Source organism: Antedon bifida, chromosome 8, assembly GCF_963402885.1.
Source record: "Antedon bifida chromosome 8, ecAntBifi1.1, whole genome shotgun sequence".
In the NCBI taxonomy this organism is placed as follows: Eukaryota; Metazoa; Echinodermata; class Crinoidea; order Comatulida; family Antedonidae; genus Antedon; species Antedon bifida.
This window is the reverse complement of record NC_136233.1, coordinates 18,177,417-18,195,755: the sequence shown is the minus strand read 5'-3', so window position 1 is coordinate 18,195,755 and position 18,339 is coordinate 18,177,417. Positions and strand designations below refer to the sequence as shown.

The 18,339-nt window shown below is 32.9% G+C and overlaps 1 protein-coding gene across 1 annotated transcript; it reads left to right on the top strand.

Moving 5' to 3' along the window:
• Window positions 1–484: 484 nt before the first annotated feature.
• LOC144850038 (short transient receptor potential channel 4-like) lies at window positions 485–17,018 on the top strand. Its single transcript, XM_078707203.1, has 16 exons — window positions 485–574; window positions 1,417–1,603; window positions 1,919–2,037; window positions 2,986–3,093; window positions 3,644–3,940; window positions 4,217–4,330; window positions 4,523–4,710; window positions 4,924–5,093; window positions 5,467–5,606; window positions 5,790–6,361; window positions 6,681–6,879; window positions 8,101–8,283; window positions 10,457–10,498; window positions 11,995–12,113; window positions 13,954–14,880; window positions 15,042–17,018. The coding sequence occupies exons 2-15, from the start codon at window positions 1,429–1,431 to the stop codon at window positions 14,186–14,188; spliced, it is 2,661 nt and encodes an 886-aa protein (XP_078563329.1). The 5' UTR covers window positions 485–574; window positions 1,417–1,428; the 3' UTR covers window positions 14,189–14,880; window positions 15,042–17,018.
• The last annotated feature ends 1,321 nt before the right edge of the window (window positions 17,019–18,339 follow it).

Below are 18,339 nucleotides of genomic sequence, written 5' to 3'. Positions count from 1 at the left end.
ATCATGAAAAGAAATGTCCAAAACAAGTTAAATAAAATAAGAATGAAATAAAATGGTAAAACTTACAAACTAATTATGCATCTTCATTTTATATGCATTTTCATAATAATATAATTATATGTGTATAATGCAGGAGATGGATGTGTTGGTACCAGAATGTGTTCAACTGTAGGCTTAGTTTGCCATTCACACTAAATAACCAGTGTGCCATTCACACTAAATAAACCTTATACAACTTAATAACAATACAAAAAAGGTCAACTCACCTTTGACGGTAAAACGTTTCACTGGTTTTATTCAATATTTCACTATAGCTTATTCAAACACCTAATGTCAATATGGGTGTAGTTTGTTCTTTTTAACGTATTTTGTTCAGGTAGGCCTACTAATGTACCTACGTTGCCATCGAATTTAGCGTTATTTGGAATTTACTTTTCTTGGAAAACTTATTAATGTTTAGTTTCTAACATTAGAAATCAATGACTTGACTTTGTTAACTTATTACTGTATTCATCGCTTTTATATTACTGTAACAAAGGAGATATCTGCGTTTTCGGCTGGCGTATCGGTCGTGGTAAGTGCATTACTGTGTTAAGTGTACTGTGGTTGATTTCTTTAGCTTTAAAATTGTTAGTTTTTAGAAATAGTCGATATCATTGTATTTTACAATCATAACACATACTATTTGTATAATGGTTGAGTGTCCTAAGAGAATTACATATTCCGTTGACGCTATAGTGACTTCAAATCTCTACCCCTCCCAAACTTTGAAATGGCATAAGTATTAAACTGATATTAATAACGATATCCGTAGCACTAGTGACAAGTTATCCTAGACTAAGTTAATATTGATCACCGTTACATTACACATAAAATCTGAAAATGGATAGTTTTGAATGTTTTGATACTTTTATTTCGTTTTGGAATAAGAGCCCCTTTTGTCATCCACTGTACCGCTAAAATTGAACATAATTATGTAATTATGTGAGACTATATCGGTGGATCAGCCTATTTACATATATACTTAGTGTCACTTGGTATATTATTTAGTTATAAATGGAGCCAAGAGACCATGGATAATAGGGCATTGTGTTAAGAACAGTAGTTGGAATTCCTGACTTTTCACGAGTCAATTCACTGTTGTGTATATAACTCTATTTCAATTGATATTGTATAATTTCGTAATGGTTCAGTAACTATTTAAAGAAATATCAACTTCTATGATTTTTAATCAAACGGTTGAACAATTTGGGAAAATTATTACAGACCTTAAAATATAAATGGCATGTATTATCCTAAAATATATTTTTTTTTACTTTTGAAAGAAGGGCGATATTCTTTCCTGACAATAATTTTATCATTGTTTCACAGTTTATCTATTATGTGTATTAATTGCGTCTTCTCTTTCTCTCTTAGGTATGCATCAAAATGGATATCGATGATTTATCGATAAATGATCGATTCCTTAGCGTGATCAGGGAAGGAGAAATTACTTATATTGAGGAAATATTAAATAATAAAGAAACAAATGGATTGGATTTAAACCACCGGGATCATAATGGAAGAAGTGCTCTTGGGATCGCTCTCAACAATGGAAGCCTCTGTAAGTACTGTATATCTTTTTGTCATTGAACGATTACAAAGTCAGATACATCCAATCCAATATGGCAAAAGTAGGTCTATTGTTTTATGTTGAAATGTTTAGTAGTAGTAGTACAGTAGTAGGCCTATTTGTGTTCTGCAGCTCAATGTGGAAATACTCCAGTTTTAACTACAAAATAAAAACTAGTTCCTATTTTAATTGCTTCACCTGATTGTGTTTCAGTTGTAAATTTATTATTTATTGAACAGCTTTCTCTCAAACCAAGTCATTTTATTAAAACTATTTACTAATATATTTGATGCTATTAAATTGCAGTGATCATCAGAACTTTACTAAAACACGGGATTCAAGTTGGAGATTGCTTGCTGAGAGCAGTAGAGTCACAGTTTTTTGAAGCTGTAGTTTTAATATGTAATCATACTAAAGCACATCCCGTAAGTATTTCTTTTTCGTTGGTGGAGTAAACATGTCAATTAGGCCTACATATGTAGGCGTATTATAAAAAGTAAATGTCAAAACTATTAATATGAGAAATTGCTATAAAAAATATACAAAGATATTTATATAGGCCTAGTGTATAAGAATATCACGGACAATTAATTTCGAATTTTATATAGCCTTCAAGATATGCTATTTGATAAATATGCGTTTATTTAAGAAATAAAAGTGGCTGAAATCCCTACAAAAGAAAAAAAATATTAAAACATCATTATTAATGAAGTATGATAGGGCCTGTACTATATTGTTTCATAATATTTGTTTAACCAACAGAGGAAAACATTTCATGAATAACATTGTATATGTTCTCTTGGTTTGGAATTGGCCTATTGGCATCTGAATAAAGCAAAATGTTTGAAATATAACACCAATTTACCACTAATTTAATATAATATGCAGTACCGGTACAAAGAAACTCAAATTTTGACAAATTGTTTCACTTCACTTTATTCCAAATCATAATTTCTTATTAATTTTAAATCAAATGATAAAAATAATATGAAAAGGATTAGGGCAACCACGAACAAGCAAAGCTTTACAACTGTGACGCCCTGTAAAAATAAAAAGTGCCATAATAATGGCAATGCTTAAGGCAAGGCAATAATATACAATTTGTAAAGTGTTACATTAAACAAAGTATCCTTTATCTAATTCTATAGGTAACGCATCTCTTTTTTTCTCGGTTTTCTTTTCTTTTTACAATTAAACATTTTTTACTATAATATTTTGTTTGGTGGTTTGAATTTCTCTTTTATTTCTGACCATAAGAATATATTTGTGGAAGTAAGTTCTAATAATAGGAAATAATAATGACATAGGCCTGCCTTATTTTTTTATATTTTTGTTCTTCCTGAACGGTATTATTTTCAATTGATGTTTTTTAGGAGGATAGAGAAACAATAATCAATTGTCGCACTGAGAATGATGATTTCCATCCAGATGCTACTCCAATTATTTTAGCAAGTCATCACAATAACTACAAAATCATAAAGGTAGGCCTACCATAGTTTAATCACACAGAGGTGCGGTCTCGTGCATAAAAACACCATTGCTCAATGCAAGTACGGTATCAAGTCAACAGTGAACAAGCCTGAGAGCCATGGTGTGCAACGAACATATCCGTCATTACACATACACAATATAAACAAGGACGCCTGAAACTATAATAGGCCTTATACAATAGCTTATGCGTAACAAAGTTTACTATCAATACACACGATAGTGTCGACTTGATACCGTACGTGTATCGGGTGAACGATAAGTGCTTTATATATACAAAGTTTAGATTAATTATTTTCAAAATATTATTTACATTACAGTGCCAACGGCAACATTCTATACACAACATCATATACCTTCTGAACAAAGACACATTTAGAGAACATGCTATTACGTGGAACTCATGTAAAAACATAAACCGATTAAATAAGTTTTAAACCAGTAGTGGATTGGCTTTTTTCCTAGGACCTACTCTGTAGATATTCCTCCCGTAAAGAAGCAACATTTTATTTATTATGTTAATTTATTTTTTATTTATTTAAGGTTCTCTTGAAATATGGGGCAATCGTTCCTGATCCTGACACTTCGGATTTCCTTCGAACTGAAAAGCATACTCTGCAACGGTCTGTCGGTACTCTAAACATCTATCGAGCCCTTTCGAGTGAAGCGTACGTTTCACTAACAAGTAGGGACCCAATTGGCACTGCATTTAGTATGTGTGGTCGCCTACGAGCACTAAGTAACCAAGAGTACGAGTTTAGGGTAGAGTATACCGAGCTTGCCGACCAAATGGAAAAGTATGCGGCTGATATCTTGGGTGAAGCGAGAAACTCCGAAGAGGTAAATAACAAACTTTGAACTCTTTATTGAGCTGACTTAGTGTCTCAGTCTTGAGGTTCAAAGCCATCGAGATATCCATTGGTGTGTATATCAAATTTTACTTTTGATACATCCAAAACAAACTATTAAACAAAATAGAACATTTCTCTGGTCGTGGCAGACTCAAAAGTAGCAATAAGAAATCTAAAATTAGATGTTTAAAAAACACTAAAACTTAGATATAAATAGTTAATAATCATTAAAAATACACTAATTTTGATTGTGTTTTCTTTATAGTCAACAACAGTATTAACGCACCAAGAAGACAAGTTATACGATATCGTAGATCAAGGAATGGAGCATTGCCAACTTTACAAAGTTTTTAAAGCAATTGATGTTGAACAAAAAAAGGTACGATTTAGCTCACTCTTTCAGGTGTTTAAACTTTATGAAGATGTACCGTACCTTATTATAAAACTTTTAAAAAATACATGTTCATTTCCATCCAGTAAAATAGAGAGCCTCTGTGCATATTTCTCCTGCATACAACTATCTAAAATTTCACATGAATCTTACATTGGTCTATCAAATTTTCTCTTAAAGTTTGTTGCACATCCGCATTGCCAACAACTGCTGATTAAACGATTCTATGGAAGATTCTCATTCGTTCGTGATTGGGGAGCTCTACGACAGCTTTGTTTCACGCTGCTTATTATGATATTATTTCCTGTTCTTTCTACCATATACCTCATTTTACCATTCGATAAAGTTAAATATATGATCCGTGTTCCGTAAGTATTTTTTTTAAAGACATCAAGAAAACAATATCACGAAGAAACATTATTACAGAAAGAGAATCATATGTCAATCAATTCAAATGTTGCTACTTGCCATATCTTAGGGCTATCATCATAGCCTGGTATTTTATTTTTTAAGTCTGAACAGAAAGACATTTTAATTTTGAAAGGATTAAAGCAATTATTTTTATAATGTTTTGTCTACAGGTACATAAAATTCTTGATGGATCTGGGCTCAAAGTTGTATTTTTTATCGTTTGTTTTTATGACGACAGCAGTATCAAAGCCAATTACGGACACTGATGCCGATTTGGATGATCAGAGCTTTAGCCAACTTCCAAATTGGTTGCTATGGGTTATCTTTGTCTTTGTTGTAGGCAAGTTATTCTTTTTTTGCCTTTAATAATCTACGTTATCAATACTTTGCATTGTCATCGTTTTCATTTTGGACAAGTAGAGAAATTTAGGTAGGCTTATATATTTGGATATCTGAGAACTTCGAACTGGCCAATGGCTGAAGAGGAGATAGAAAATACATGAGGATGGATAGATGTAGGCCTACATCCAGCTTCAGGCGATGACATTACCCATGATGGTGATGTATACACCTAGTGTATCCATCGGTACAGTTGCGACATGTATACACAACCACAAATAAAAAACAAAGTACTCGTACTCATACGTGTTAATACGAAGTTAAAATTAATGTACAGTTATACAACAATGTTTCTTGTTCATATCAATAAACAGCTCTGACGTGGCACGAATTGAAACAGTTAAATCGAACTGGTTGGCAGCGGTTCAAAGCTGACGGACAAAATTTCCTGGATTTTGTTTTGCTTGTTCTCTATTGGAGTTATTTAATGCTAACTCTCATGTCTTATCTTGAGGTAAGTCCATTGTTTCTGTCAATCATTGTGACATACATTAACTTAAGTAATCATTAGTTATTCATTTACTACGTGTCAGAATAGATGCATTATACAATACACTGCCGAAAGGTCGTTACAGGTGACAGGTAAACGATCAATTAATTAAAAATAATGGAGTATTTTTTGTTATATTTACAATAGCTTCAACAACAGATAGATGTTAACAACCACGATTTGCAAGTTCGTGACCTGACAGTGGAGGAGCTAGATGATCACCTAACCAACGTTACTCTACCCGACCTCAAGCAATTCATCTCCAGCTCACTTAATAACACAGAGTTGAACATTAACGCCTATACTCAAGAACAACTTACTCTAGTCATGACAGAATTAATGAACACTTTATCTTGCGATATGCCGGAAGAAGCACAACCTAATGTTCCCACCAGCGACGATACAGTTTCGTACTACAGGCTAAGCCTCGATCCATTCCACCCAGAGTTGGTTGCCGAGGCGTTGTACGCCTGTGCGACTATAATCGCCTTTTTAAGATTGTTAAATTTGTCAGTAGCAAGTCAGCTGGTTGGACCATTGCAAATCTCTCTTGGAGGAATGTTGGTGGATATTATTAAGTTTATTCTTGTTTTTGCAATCGTCTGGTTTGCATTTGCTCTTGGCCTGAACCAGGTTTACCAATATTACGAAGATGTCCGCCACAGATCATGTGTTGCTCAGAATGGAGAAGACGAATGCCGAATCGGGCCATTTTATGAGTAAGGACAATTACTATCATAACATAATAATATCATTTATTTCGCTTGAATGAACAATAAATACATACAGCTGGAAATTAAAAACAATGTAAAAGAAAGAGGCAGGAATACACAAATGATAGAGAAAAAATAACAATTGAGAGGGTTTTTAAGATACTTGCACAAAATATAAAAGTATAGGCCTAAAAATGTAGCCTACATTAACGGAAACTTGTTATAATTATTGGTCATTTTGAAGACCGCCAGTGTGTTTATTATAGTACTGGTTAGTTTATTTTGAATATGTTCTTCACCGTCACATGCATTTTGTTTTTTCTAGTATATGGCAATCTTTACTGACTCTATTCTGGACTCTGTTTGGTCTGCAAAATGCCTCAGTTGTCCAGTTGAACGATGCAGGACACACATTTACGGAAATAATTGGAACTCTGTTATATGCTTTCTATCTGTTATTTGCTGTTGTTGTATTGCTAAACGCCCTCATTGCAATGATGAGCAACACGTACACACGAGTGGAGGTTAGTGTGATCCATTCAATTGTAAATTATTCCGAAGCACTGTAGGCCTACAGCATATTTGTCGAATTACATGTAGTTTAACATAATTTTCGCCAGTGAATTGTCGCTGATGAAAATAAATATTCTATGGAGGCACTACTTGTATGATTATTCGTAATAATATTAGAAGAACCAGAGAAGAGTGATTTTCCGAAGAATTATTTCACACTTCCCGAAGAATGATTTCACTCTTCAGGAAGAGTAAAAACAGTCTTCCCTGTGAAAACATTATAATCGCAACTATTTAGTTTCCACTTTTGGTTACATAAAGGAGTCATATTTGAGAGGTTTTGTGTATACTAATGTAGAATGACAAATTTATAAGACAAAGATAGATACTCTAAACTAAGATATAAAGTTTTAGTTTAACCTCATAACAACTTAAAAACAACTTTTAGTCTTACCTAGTAATTACTTCATGAAATGGTTATATAGCAACAAAAACAGCAACCGAAACTTTCGAGAAATTCTTGCCTACTTTACTTTATTTGCTTTTCGGACACATAACATGTATCTTAATCTGCTAGTGTTTTTACCATGTATACAAAAAGGAAGAGATGGCCAATTCGCTTTATTTTTATTTTGTAAACACGGCAATAAAATAATACCATTTTAGAGAAACAAATTACTGACCTACATTCGATCTCCTGCGTTAAAATGGAAACTTTCTAGGCCTAATAATAATACCTAATAATTTTTTGTCTGCGACATGTTTTGCTCAAATTTTTTATAATATACAATAATCTCTATCTCAAACCCTTAATTCGGTAAAAATGTTTACCAACATTTGTAAAATAATTCAATTCAGTTTTTTCAGCTTTTTCCCTTAAAGAAAACACACACGGAGGATATTTCAGGATATATTCTACGCAAAATACAGATTATAAGCTAATGTGCACCCTAGAAGCAAAATATAGGCCTAATGAATATAGAGAAATAATGTAAATAATATGACATAAATACTGTAAATTTTGATCCAAGAATAAAGCTGTCTACACACTATCAAACTAGTTTGAACAAAAATGTGATGTGCCCAAATATGGTAGTAACATACACAAATATGGTAGGGATATATGGGCACATCATTTTTGTTACATAAAGTGTGATAGTATGACAGAGCTTTTGCCATACTGAAGCTTCTTATATTTTTTTAATCAAAACATTTCGATTAAAACTTGATAGGAAAATTCGGACACAGAATGGAAGTTTGCGAGAGCCAAAATGTGGGGAAGATTTTTGGAATTGCAGAATACCGTTCCTCCGCCATTCAACATTATACCGTCTGTAAAATGGATACGAGTATGCTGGTTGAACTTACGGTTTGAGTGGTGTATTACTCGCGCCGCTTACAAGAAACGGAATCAGGTACGTTGAATCAAAGTCCATTATGACAATATAAAATCGTTCTTCATATGCTTTGTAATGATTGAGTTAGTACTTTTCTCATTACCTTGCTTTATTTCCATTACGTGACGGAATTATGATTAGAAGTATCAAATGTGGCCCTACGGATGCCGATGAAATGAGTCCATCTGGACGCCACCTTGCCGTATGAAATGAGAGGCGATGAATATCATCTGATTGATTCTGCAAAAGCCCAGTTGGAAAATCCCGTTGGACTAATGATTGTATTGTTATTGGTTGTTGAAACGTCGTAAACCAATTAATAAACGTGCGGTTCAATAAGAGATCTTTTTTGTGGTAAAATCCAATCGTGCTCATTTTCTTAAACTCATAATTATACTACCCATTTGCATTCTCAAATGATGAATCAAGTCGTTTTGGAGACTCAACATTTTCCATTCCAATGTTTAATGTCTCAATTGGCCTGCGTGGGTACACAGTTAATTAGTTCCAAACAAATGTTATCGTAATAGCGTGCACTAGTTCCTGTCCGTTTCAGGACATTATTTTAATTGTAATTTATCGGTGGCCTTTGGTAATACAAGTAACCAAAAGGTGAAACGATGTCTTTAAGTTTTAAATGTTCAAAGAATGAAAGAATACCAGATCAGTTGAAAATATCAATAATTATACAACAATGACTGGTTTTCATAAATAAAAGATAAGATAAAGATATTCATATTCGTACAGAAAACTAAAGTTTTATAATGGGAACATAGGATGACAATTTATACCTATTTTTCGATAATCAAATTACTTTACCGAAAAATATTAGTCGAGTCTTCCTTAAAACGCGAATATCTACAAAAACCGCACACCCATAATTCTCAACTTATAATAATTACTGACAGTCTGTTCTGGTTTAAAAACTGGCAGAATTATGAAGTTGGCTTATCCAAACAAGGCCATGATAATGGTGTTTTGACGCCGATGCGCAAATGCCGCATGAACGAAGAAAACTCTTTCAATGTCAACACCATACATAACACCTAATTTGTATCACCGCTTTTACGTCATCTAATTGTCTATTTATCAACTAAAATCTTCTAAATGTTCCCAGTAATGGAAATTTATTTGAAGCATCATTACATCGTAATATAATCTGTAAATCTGTTTTAATGTCAAGAATTTCGAGTTAGGATGATCAAGATATTCCATCAGTACAGTATTAAACGAATTCGTGTTAATTTACCTTGGTGTAGTTATTCAAAAGTTCATGCTATTGAAATGATTAAATGTAAAACATTGGATTATATCTATTATGTATGAACGAATGTTGTTCGACAAATCATTGTTGGTAACGATTAGGTACGGTGCAGCTATTAACTCTATGTAATCTCAAGTAAAGACTCATCCGCATTGTATAGGAAAGATATGATGTGTTCGTAAAGCATAGGAATTTAGACCTATCACGATATAATCCGTTATTCTTTATCTCGGCGACAATAACAAACAAAACATCTCGCTGCGCTGCTAAACTTTTAAACCTTTCGCGTATAAAGTGCTACATTCATTTACAAAAAAGTTATAATTCCAAGATTTTGTTTAGGCCTACATACTATTTCTTTATACGGCACAGTCTTTCTCCAAAACTCATTCTTATTTTGTTTACGTTTGTAGGGTATTCTTGTATAAAACGACATTTTCTTTTTATGACTGTAATTTTACAACAGTTATGTTATGTTAACATGTTATATTATGAACAATCCAAAAAAAATATGAGCTTTTGATAAAATAGGCCTAAATGGTTAAAAGTTCAACATCAGGACAAAAATGTTTATCAATTGGTTTTCGGTCATGTCCGCGCAATCAATCAGAAACGTTGATTAGAGACTGAGTTCGAGAAAGTTACTTTACTTGTATGCATCAATATTTTTATTAGTTTAGTGGCACCATGTGCGAGCGTGGTAACTATAAAACCGGTCTCAATGCAGAAAGATTTCTGGCATGATTTATTTATATGACATATTGGATAATTACTGCACATCATGACTGGATCTAGGTCACATTTGATGACGGCATTAGGTACCATGGGATGACAACCAAGTATTTCAATATATTGGCTCAATAATAGAGTTGATTGAATTGAAGTAGAGTGGGATTATCCTGTTGTGTGTTTTTTTCTCTCTTGCAGGCTAAACATCGTGACGTTCAAAGTGCCGAGCGGCAGTACTTTGTAAGATATACTGACTTGTTTTTATCTATAAAACTCACTTGAGAATACAATTTAAGTATGCTAGGAAAAAATAATTCTAAGAAATATAGGCCTAAGGAAAATAATCAGCGTAAAACCTGCCACCTGAGTTGTTTTTTTTTCTTCTTTAAAGAGGGTAATTAGTGATATCACTGCTTTCAACTGGGGCCCTGTAAATTTTTTCTAAATCTTTTCTTGTGGGTTATTCCAACTTTTATTTTATCTATCTGTAAGAATAATATAAACATTTTTTATATTCACATTATATCAATCCATTCATTTATTTATATTCTTATTCACATATTTAAGGATTAAATTTGCTAATACTGTTTAGATTGGTTTAGTTTGCTAATCTAATAGTTAACTTGAGACGCAAGACAACGACATAACGCAACGTAAGGGATTTGACCAATCACAAGCGATGAATTATTCGATCTGTCGCTTTTCATTGGTCAACTCGCTTGCGTTGCGTCTACGTCCTTGCGTTGCGTCCTAGTAGGAACCAAGCTTCACATGCAACTCCACAACGCACGTAGGCTCAATGTAACGTGAGTTTGACAATCACAGGCGACAATTGCTATGATACATCGCGTCGTGATTTGTCAAATTACTTGCATGCATTACGTCCAAATGCGAAGAATTTATTAAATAGTGTTTACTATATAGCGAATACATACCCTCACATACATAATGCATACACCCCACATAGATCCCCCACTCCAATGATGTTGCTATTAGGCCTATAGGACATAGTGTTTCATATATCATGGTAGTGTAACACCTGTCAGCTAACTTCTATTTCTTTATTGAGTTAAACTAGATTCTGATACACGTAGGCCTACATTAACATTATTACATGCACCATTGTAAAATGACATTCATCATGAATGATCGGCATCGTTATGGTCGTGTTATGTTTCATAATAAACAATGTCTTCATTTAGAAATCAAACACTACACCATGTTACAAATAACACAATATTCATGAGTAGCAAATGATGAAGAGAAAGAATAAAATCAAGCAACATAGATAACTGTCTACAGTAAATATTATATTTGGAAACAAGATTATATATAATGTATTTGTGATTGTTATCGCAATTTTATCATTGCTGCCATTATCATAATAGATGATTACCTCCAATAGTTACACGATCGAGTCAGGTGTACAGTACACTGGACCTCCAGTTTTAAGTCCAAAAAGACTCTTTTTCTGCCGCCAACCGAACTATGATCGATGAGAGCCTTGAACCACCTGTGCATATCTTATGCTGTTGTTATCTATTGATGTCTTCATCATTATCACCATCCAAATCAAGTCATCGTTCTGTTTCTATTCCATAATCACATCCATAACTTTAATAAAAATATATCTTCAGCCGCGATGCCAACGTTGCACCATCATCATCACAACATATTATTACTACTAATATCATCTCTGTCACCCCAATTCATCGTTTAAATTAATATTTTTTTAGATGGTAATAAAACAACTCGTGACTAGATACATAACAGAGAAAACTACCTCAAGCGATACCGAGTCTGGAGTTAGCCGAGCTGATGTCATCAATATAAAAAATGATCTCGCTGTTTTCAGGTAATATATTTCTTCTAGATTGCTATATAATTTCTTCTTAATTTTTTTTAGGTATAATAAATAATAATTCAGACGTAAAGTCAGGCGATGGGTAATTTCAGAATACTTACAGTGATTAATTGACACACGAAAAAAAATCCACTTGACTTAAAACGAGTCTCCATCTTTCTAAATTGGGATATATTATTATATCATTGAGGAATAAATGTATGTTATTATTTCATGTTTATATTGTTGTGTGTATGTTTTAGTATTGTTTATAGTAGAGCAGTTGAAGAAGGAGATGTATACAGTATTGTGAGAGTTGAATTATATTTTTCACGTTGAGCTGCAAACATAATGAGTTGTGATTAATATAATGATGGTCCGATTCGCCTACATCACCGTTCCGTAAAAAGAATAACAGCCACTACAGTATTCAGATAATGAAAGTTCGATCGTAATAATGCCCTTTATACTCTTATAAATAGTCGTATAGATTGGTTAGTTCCAGAAATATTATGTAGGCCAGGAAATACGATGGCCAACATATTATTAAAGAACTGATAAAAAAAATGAGTGGGGTTAAATACATCGGGTCGATTTCCTCTCATTTTGGCTTTTAAAATATGGCTTTAACATCCAAACACTTATTTACATTGGTTATTCTCAATTTCAATGAATTTGAGATTTCCCAAAAGCGTCAGTTAACTATAGGCCTATTAGATTACATCTGGTTAAGTTTTGTATTTAAAAGAATTATTTTATTACGAAAGTACGAAATCACAAATAAATAGGTTGGGTTATTCGCAAAAGAATATTACTATTAAATTCGATACAATACTTTGTCAGTATAATCTGTAGTAGATTTAACAAGTATTGAAATGGGATAATATGTTTATAAGAACAATTCTGTTTGTTACGATATGTCGTAAAAACGTACATTTCAAAACTAGTACATCCACATTGGAAACTCTGGAAATAACGCATTATATTAAAGAGTTTGTTTTGGCTAGAAAAACATGAGTGCATAGTACTAAAGCAAATGTAGTTAAGGAGTCGTTTCAAGCAAGATATAAAATGATTTAATTAAATTTCCTCACGCCCTACTCTTTTCCATTGTATTTTATAATTACATATATTTTGTGCAGAGAACAGACCTCCTAAACAGCATAACTTAGTAGACGGCAACAACGCTTGGTTCTCACTAGATAATTATTAATCGCATCATAATTTCAATTATTTGAGTTGACGTCACTGCGTCGCGTCCTAGTGGGAACCAAGCTTAAGGTGGATGGCGTAATAAGGAGTATGGTCATCGGTTGTCTGCGATGCTGCTGAGTTTGTTACACCTGAGGTTGAACGTTTTTGTTTTTTGTTTTTTTTTTGAGTAAGAGAAATTTAAGGGGTTAGCTTTTAGATCTAGATTGAGTACGTGCGACATCTTTTTACGTCGCTGAAGTTTGGTTCCCGCTTGGACGCAACACAGGGACGACGTAAGCGCGACTCAAGTGAGTTAACCAATTCACAAAAGTTCGAAGATCCATGGAAATAAATTACTTGCGGTTCTTGTTGGAAACCCAGCTATGGAAAGTTCTGCCCTAACACGTTTGAAAAAATGTATTAAGCTCTGTCTACACTATCAAACTTTATGTGACAAAAAAAATGTGATGTGCCCATATATGGACATGATGATGTCCTATCACTACCATATTTGGGCATATCACTACCATATTTGGGCACATCAAACTTTTTTTGTCAAACTAGTTTGATAGTGTAGACAGAGCTTTAAACATTGCTATTATTTTCTTATATTTTTTTTATTACATATATTTATGTATTATGTATTATTGTATTACAGATACGAGACATTTAAGATGTTAACTGGTCAAGAGAGATCTTTTGCATCGCTAAATATCAGATACAATGAAATTCGTGAACAACTAGAAAAAGTTAATGAACTTTACGACAAAACATCCGACCTAGACACAAACGTACAAGACCTGCGTGAACATACAATGGAAATACGTGAGACGGTTGATGATATGTCCATGTCAATATTACCAGGATCAAAGCGAAGTACAAGTAACCTTTAGAGGTGTTCAGAATCTGAAGAGATATTCTGAGTGTAAGAACAAGAATAACCCGGATGCCATACTTATATGTCAACACTACTGTATTGTCAGCATTTTAATAATGTGTTCCCACTTCGACACAACGCAGACAACGTAAGTGAGTTGATCAACCACAAGCGCCAGTTCGGATGATCAATCGCGTCATGATTGGCCAAATTACTTACGGTGGGCTACGTCATTTCGTTGTGCCCAATTGGAAGCCAAACTTGACACTAATCATCGTGTGTTTTAACAGAAAATGTTCCTGCTTCTGGGTATAAATTAAAATTATTATAAGTTTTCTAAATTGTCTTTCAGCAAGTGCTGTGGGCAAATATTATACAATCAATAGTATTCAGAGTGCGATATGGCTACTCTTTAGTCGATTTTAGATACTGTATATAATTTTTCCAATCATAGACAATTTCTGTAAGACATTTCCACATATACATCACATGTGACGCCTGTATCGTAGGTCATATGAGCCTAACTTAAATGTAATGGTAGCGTAATATATTATACATTATATGCCATTTATCAATTATACTGAATAGATAAAGTATCAAATGTGGAGCTGAGATCAGTACAGAGAAACATACAGATTATGGAAAGAAATCGTTTACCATAGGTATGCATAGTTTTGCTCAAAATTATGATCATATACGGAATCGTGAGTAAAAAAACGTCACAAACAGCGTAAATTGTATGGTCCATACGATATCGTGAGTAAAAAAAAACGTCACAGACACAGCGTAAATCGTATGGTCCATACGGTATCGTGAGTAAAAAAACGTCACAAACAGCGTAAATCGTATGGTCCATACGGTAGCGTGAGTAAAAAAAACGTCACAAACACAGCGTAAATCGTATGGTCCATACGGTATCGTGAGTAAACAACGTCACAGACACAGGATAAGTCGCATGTAAAAACATCACACACAGCGTAAATCGAAGATCCACATGATATGCCTACGGTATCGTAACAAAAACATCATAAGCATAGCCGAGACTGCTACGTGAAAGGATTTATCTTTATCATTAATCAGTAATATGTAATAATGTAAGCCTTTATACCTATATAAAACTACATTCCCATATTGAAACTGCAATATATCATCATTTATGAATACGGATTTATTACGTTCTCATTTTTCACCTGTCCACTGAATGGCCTTTTCTTATAAATCACACTTGACTTAATAATATATATTATATATATTTATATATATATATATTTGATAATTCTACCTTCAATATTTTTAATATCTCAAGCAATAACAAGATAGCGTTTCATTTGACTTACATATTTATTGTAAGAATGTAAAAACACGTTGATATTCCTCCTGAGTTATTACCGTATTATTACAATGTATATATTTTTATGTTATATTAAACACATGATCTTGAACCGCGTTAACCTGCAGTGTTCAATTTCTGATTCTTCTTTTTTTTCATCGTCGTAATCAGTTATTAACTTTGCGAATCCTAATGGGATATGGTGATTTATAAATGTTACAGCATATAATGTATACTTAATCCATTATACACTATCATGAAAGATGCTGCACTCAGTGAAAGCAAATTAATTTACTGTTGAATAATTCCATCGAGTTGATGTCGGATTTATTTAATAATGACACGACTAAACCGAAAGATTGCAACGTATGATTTTATAATATATTTATAAGTAACATCAGGATTAAATGTTGCTCGGTATTAAACAAAAATATATAGGTTATGTTTTCAAACATGATTTAGGCCTATTACCTTGATTACTAGAAAAAGATCAACTTTAATCTCACGACCACATCTAATATACTGTAGCTTTACTTTTACAGTGTTATAGTAATATAAGGTCACACGTCGTAAGTTACTGTATCATGGAATTATTTTAAAGTCAAAGAGTCGCTCCGGACTTATCATAAATACCTTTGCAAATACTGTGTGTACATTGATATTTACAACAATAAAGAATAGACATTTTAAACCCGGAGCTACAATGTAAAAGGTAAATACTGTGGCACTACGTCACATGTGGTATACTGTAGCATGGAATTATGTTAAAGTTAAAGGGAGCTGCGGGTCTGAAATATACTATATATACATATATATACTTTTGCAACTCATTGATATTGGCAACAATAAACAATAGAAAGATTAATCCCGGAGCTACCCTTTGGGTAAAGGTAAATATCTGTACAATGACCCTTTTAATACAGATATAGTAATAAGAATGGGCTGTATTCATTTTGTTTAGTTAATTATAAATTGGTGGTCTTCCCTTACGTAATTAAGTTTAATTAATTGGCCATGAAGCTAAAATGAAAAATCCACCCGCCCGTTTTTATTCGCAGGCAATTGAGAACTAAAATGATTCATGAGTTAAAGACTGACGCATGCGCATATTCAAAAGTTTATTCGAACTTTATGTTTGGTGGAACATGTATGTGTAAATAGTAAAACTAAATATGTAAACCAAATTCAAATTATTATAATAATATAAGTAATATAACGTATAATGTTATCATTGAGTTTCATTTTGATTATGAACTTATAATGTAAACTTTTAATCGTAGCTATTTTAGGAATAGTATACTCTACTCCCAGTGTTTTATATCAGTTATTTTATTGTTTTATTACGTTGCTAAGCTTGGGTTACACTATCAATCTTCACAAAATTAAAATGAAATATCATACTAAAATTATCAAATACATTTGTTTCTTTCACGAGTGGTGTAACATTACCAATGAACTATTGTACAATTCAAGATTCATTTTTTCTATTTTTTTATTTGTATCATAATATTGTCATGACTTTACTTGTGATATGGTAAACAAACTTAAATTTCGCTGATGACGATTATGATTAAGTCTACTCTTAAGGTACAGTATAATCAATTTATGATGTATGGAGATGAAGTCTACTACGATTAATCAACTTATTTTGGATATATGAACACCTTATAAAGCTTTGAACTAAGAACACATTCTAAAGTCTTCTAAAATTGTGTATGATATATTAAAAATCTATAAACTCTTCTGAAACTACTCCTCTAGAAACATCCTATAAACTCTTATAAAACTACTGCTCTATGAACACTCTATAAACTCTTCTGAATCTACTGCTCTATGAACACTCTATAAACTCTTCTGAATCTACTGCTCTATGAACACTCTATAAACTCTTCTGAATCTACTGCTCTATGAACACCTTATAAACTCTTCTGAATCTACTGCTCTATGAACACTCTATAAACTCTTCTGAATCTACTGCTCTATGAACACTCTATAAACTCTTCTGAAACTTCTGCTCTGTGAACACCTTATAAACTCTTCTGAAGCTACTGCTCTGTGAACACACTATAAACTTTTCTAAAACTAATGCTCTATGAACATCCTATAAACTTTTCTAAAACTACTGCTCTATGAACATCCTATAAACTCTTCTGAAACTACTGCTCTTTGACCCCCCTATAAATTCTTCTGAAGCTGTAACTGTTCTATGAACACCCTACAAACTTTTCTGAAACTATGCTCTATGAACACTTTCTAAAGTTGTCAATGAAAACCTAACTTACTATAGTTATGACCATTATTCCAAAGTCTAAAGTTTGGCTTAAAGTCGATGTTTCTCTGTAGTAACTGTCCATTTTCCTACTAATTATCAGTTTTATACCTTAACTACTTACTAACTAAACAAGTATTATATAAATTAAAGCAACTTCCTTTTCTCATATGTTCATCTTTCTAATCTCCTCAACATTGCTAAGTTTGAACAAAAAAAGAAATGTAATTTCGGGAAGAGGAAAATGGGATTGCATGCATGCTGTAACTGGGACCTGAACTTGAAATAACATATCTCTAGGCAGTGATAAGCGTCTTTGTATGATTATAATTCATACCGAAGATGGGCACATCTGAATGAGTTTGAGAGTGACTAATTACGTGATTGCCAAGGGATATATGATAACTTTTTTCAGTAGGTTCGTGATTAAATTCGTGGTCAATATTTTGGTTTACGGCAAAGTTCAATCGACTCTCCAGTCAGGAAAAATGTATAATACAGTTGTATATGTGTGACGCACCACGTGTACAGAATCATAATTCGAATCTCCCGCTTGGTGTGATTTTGA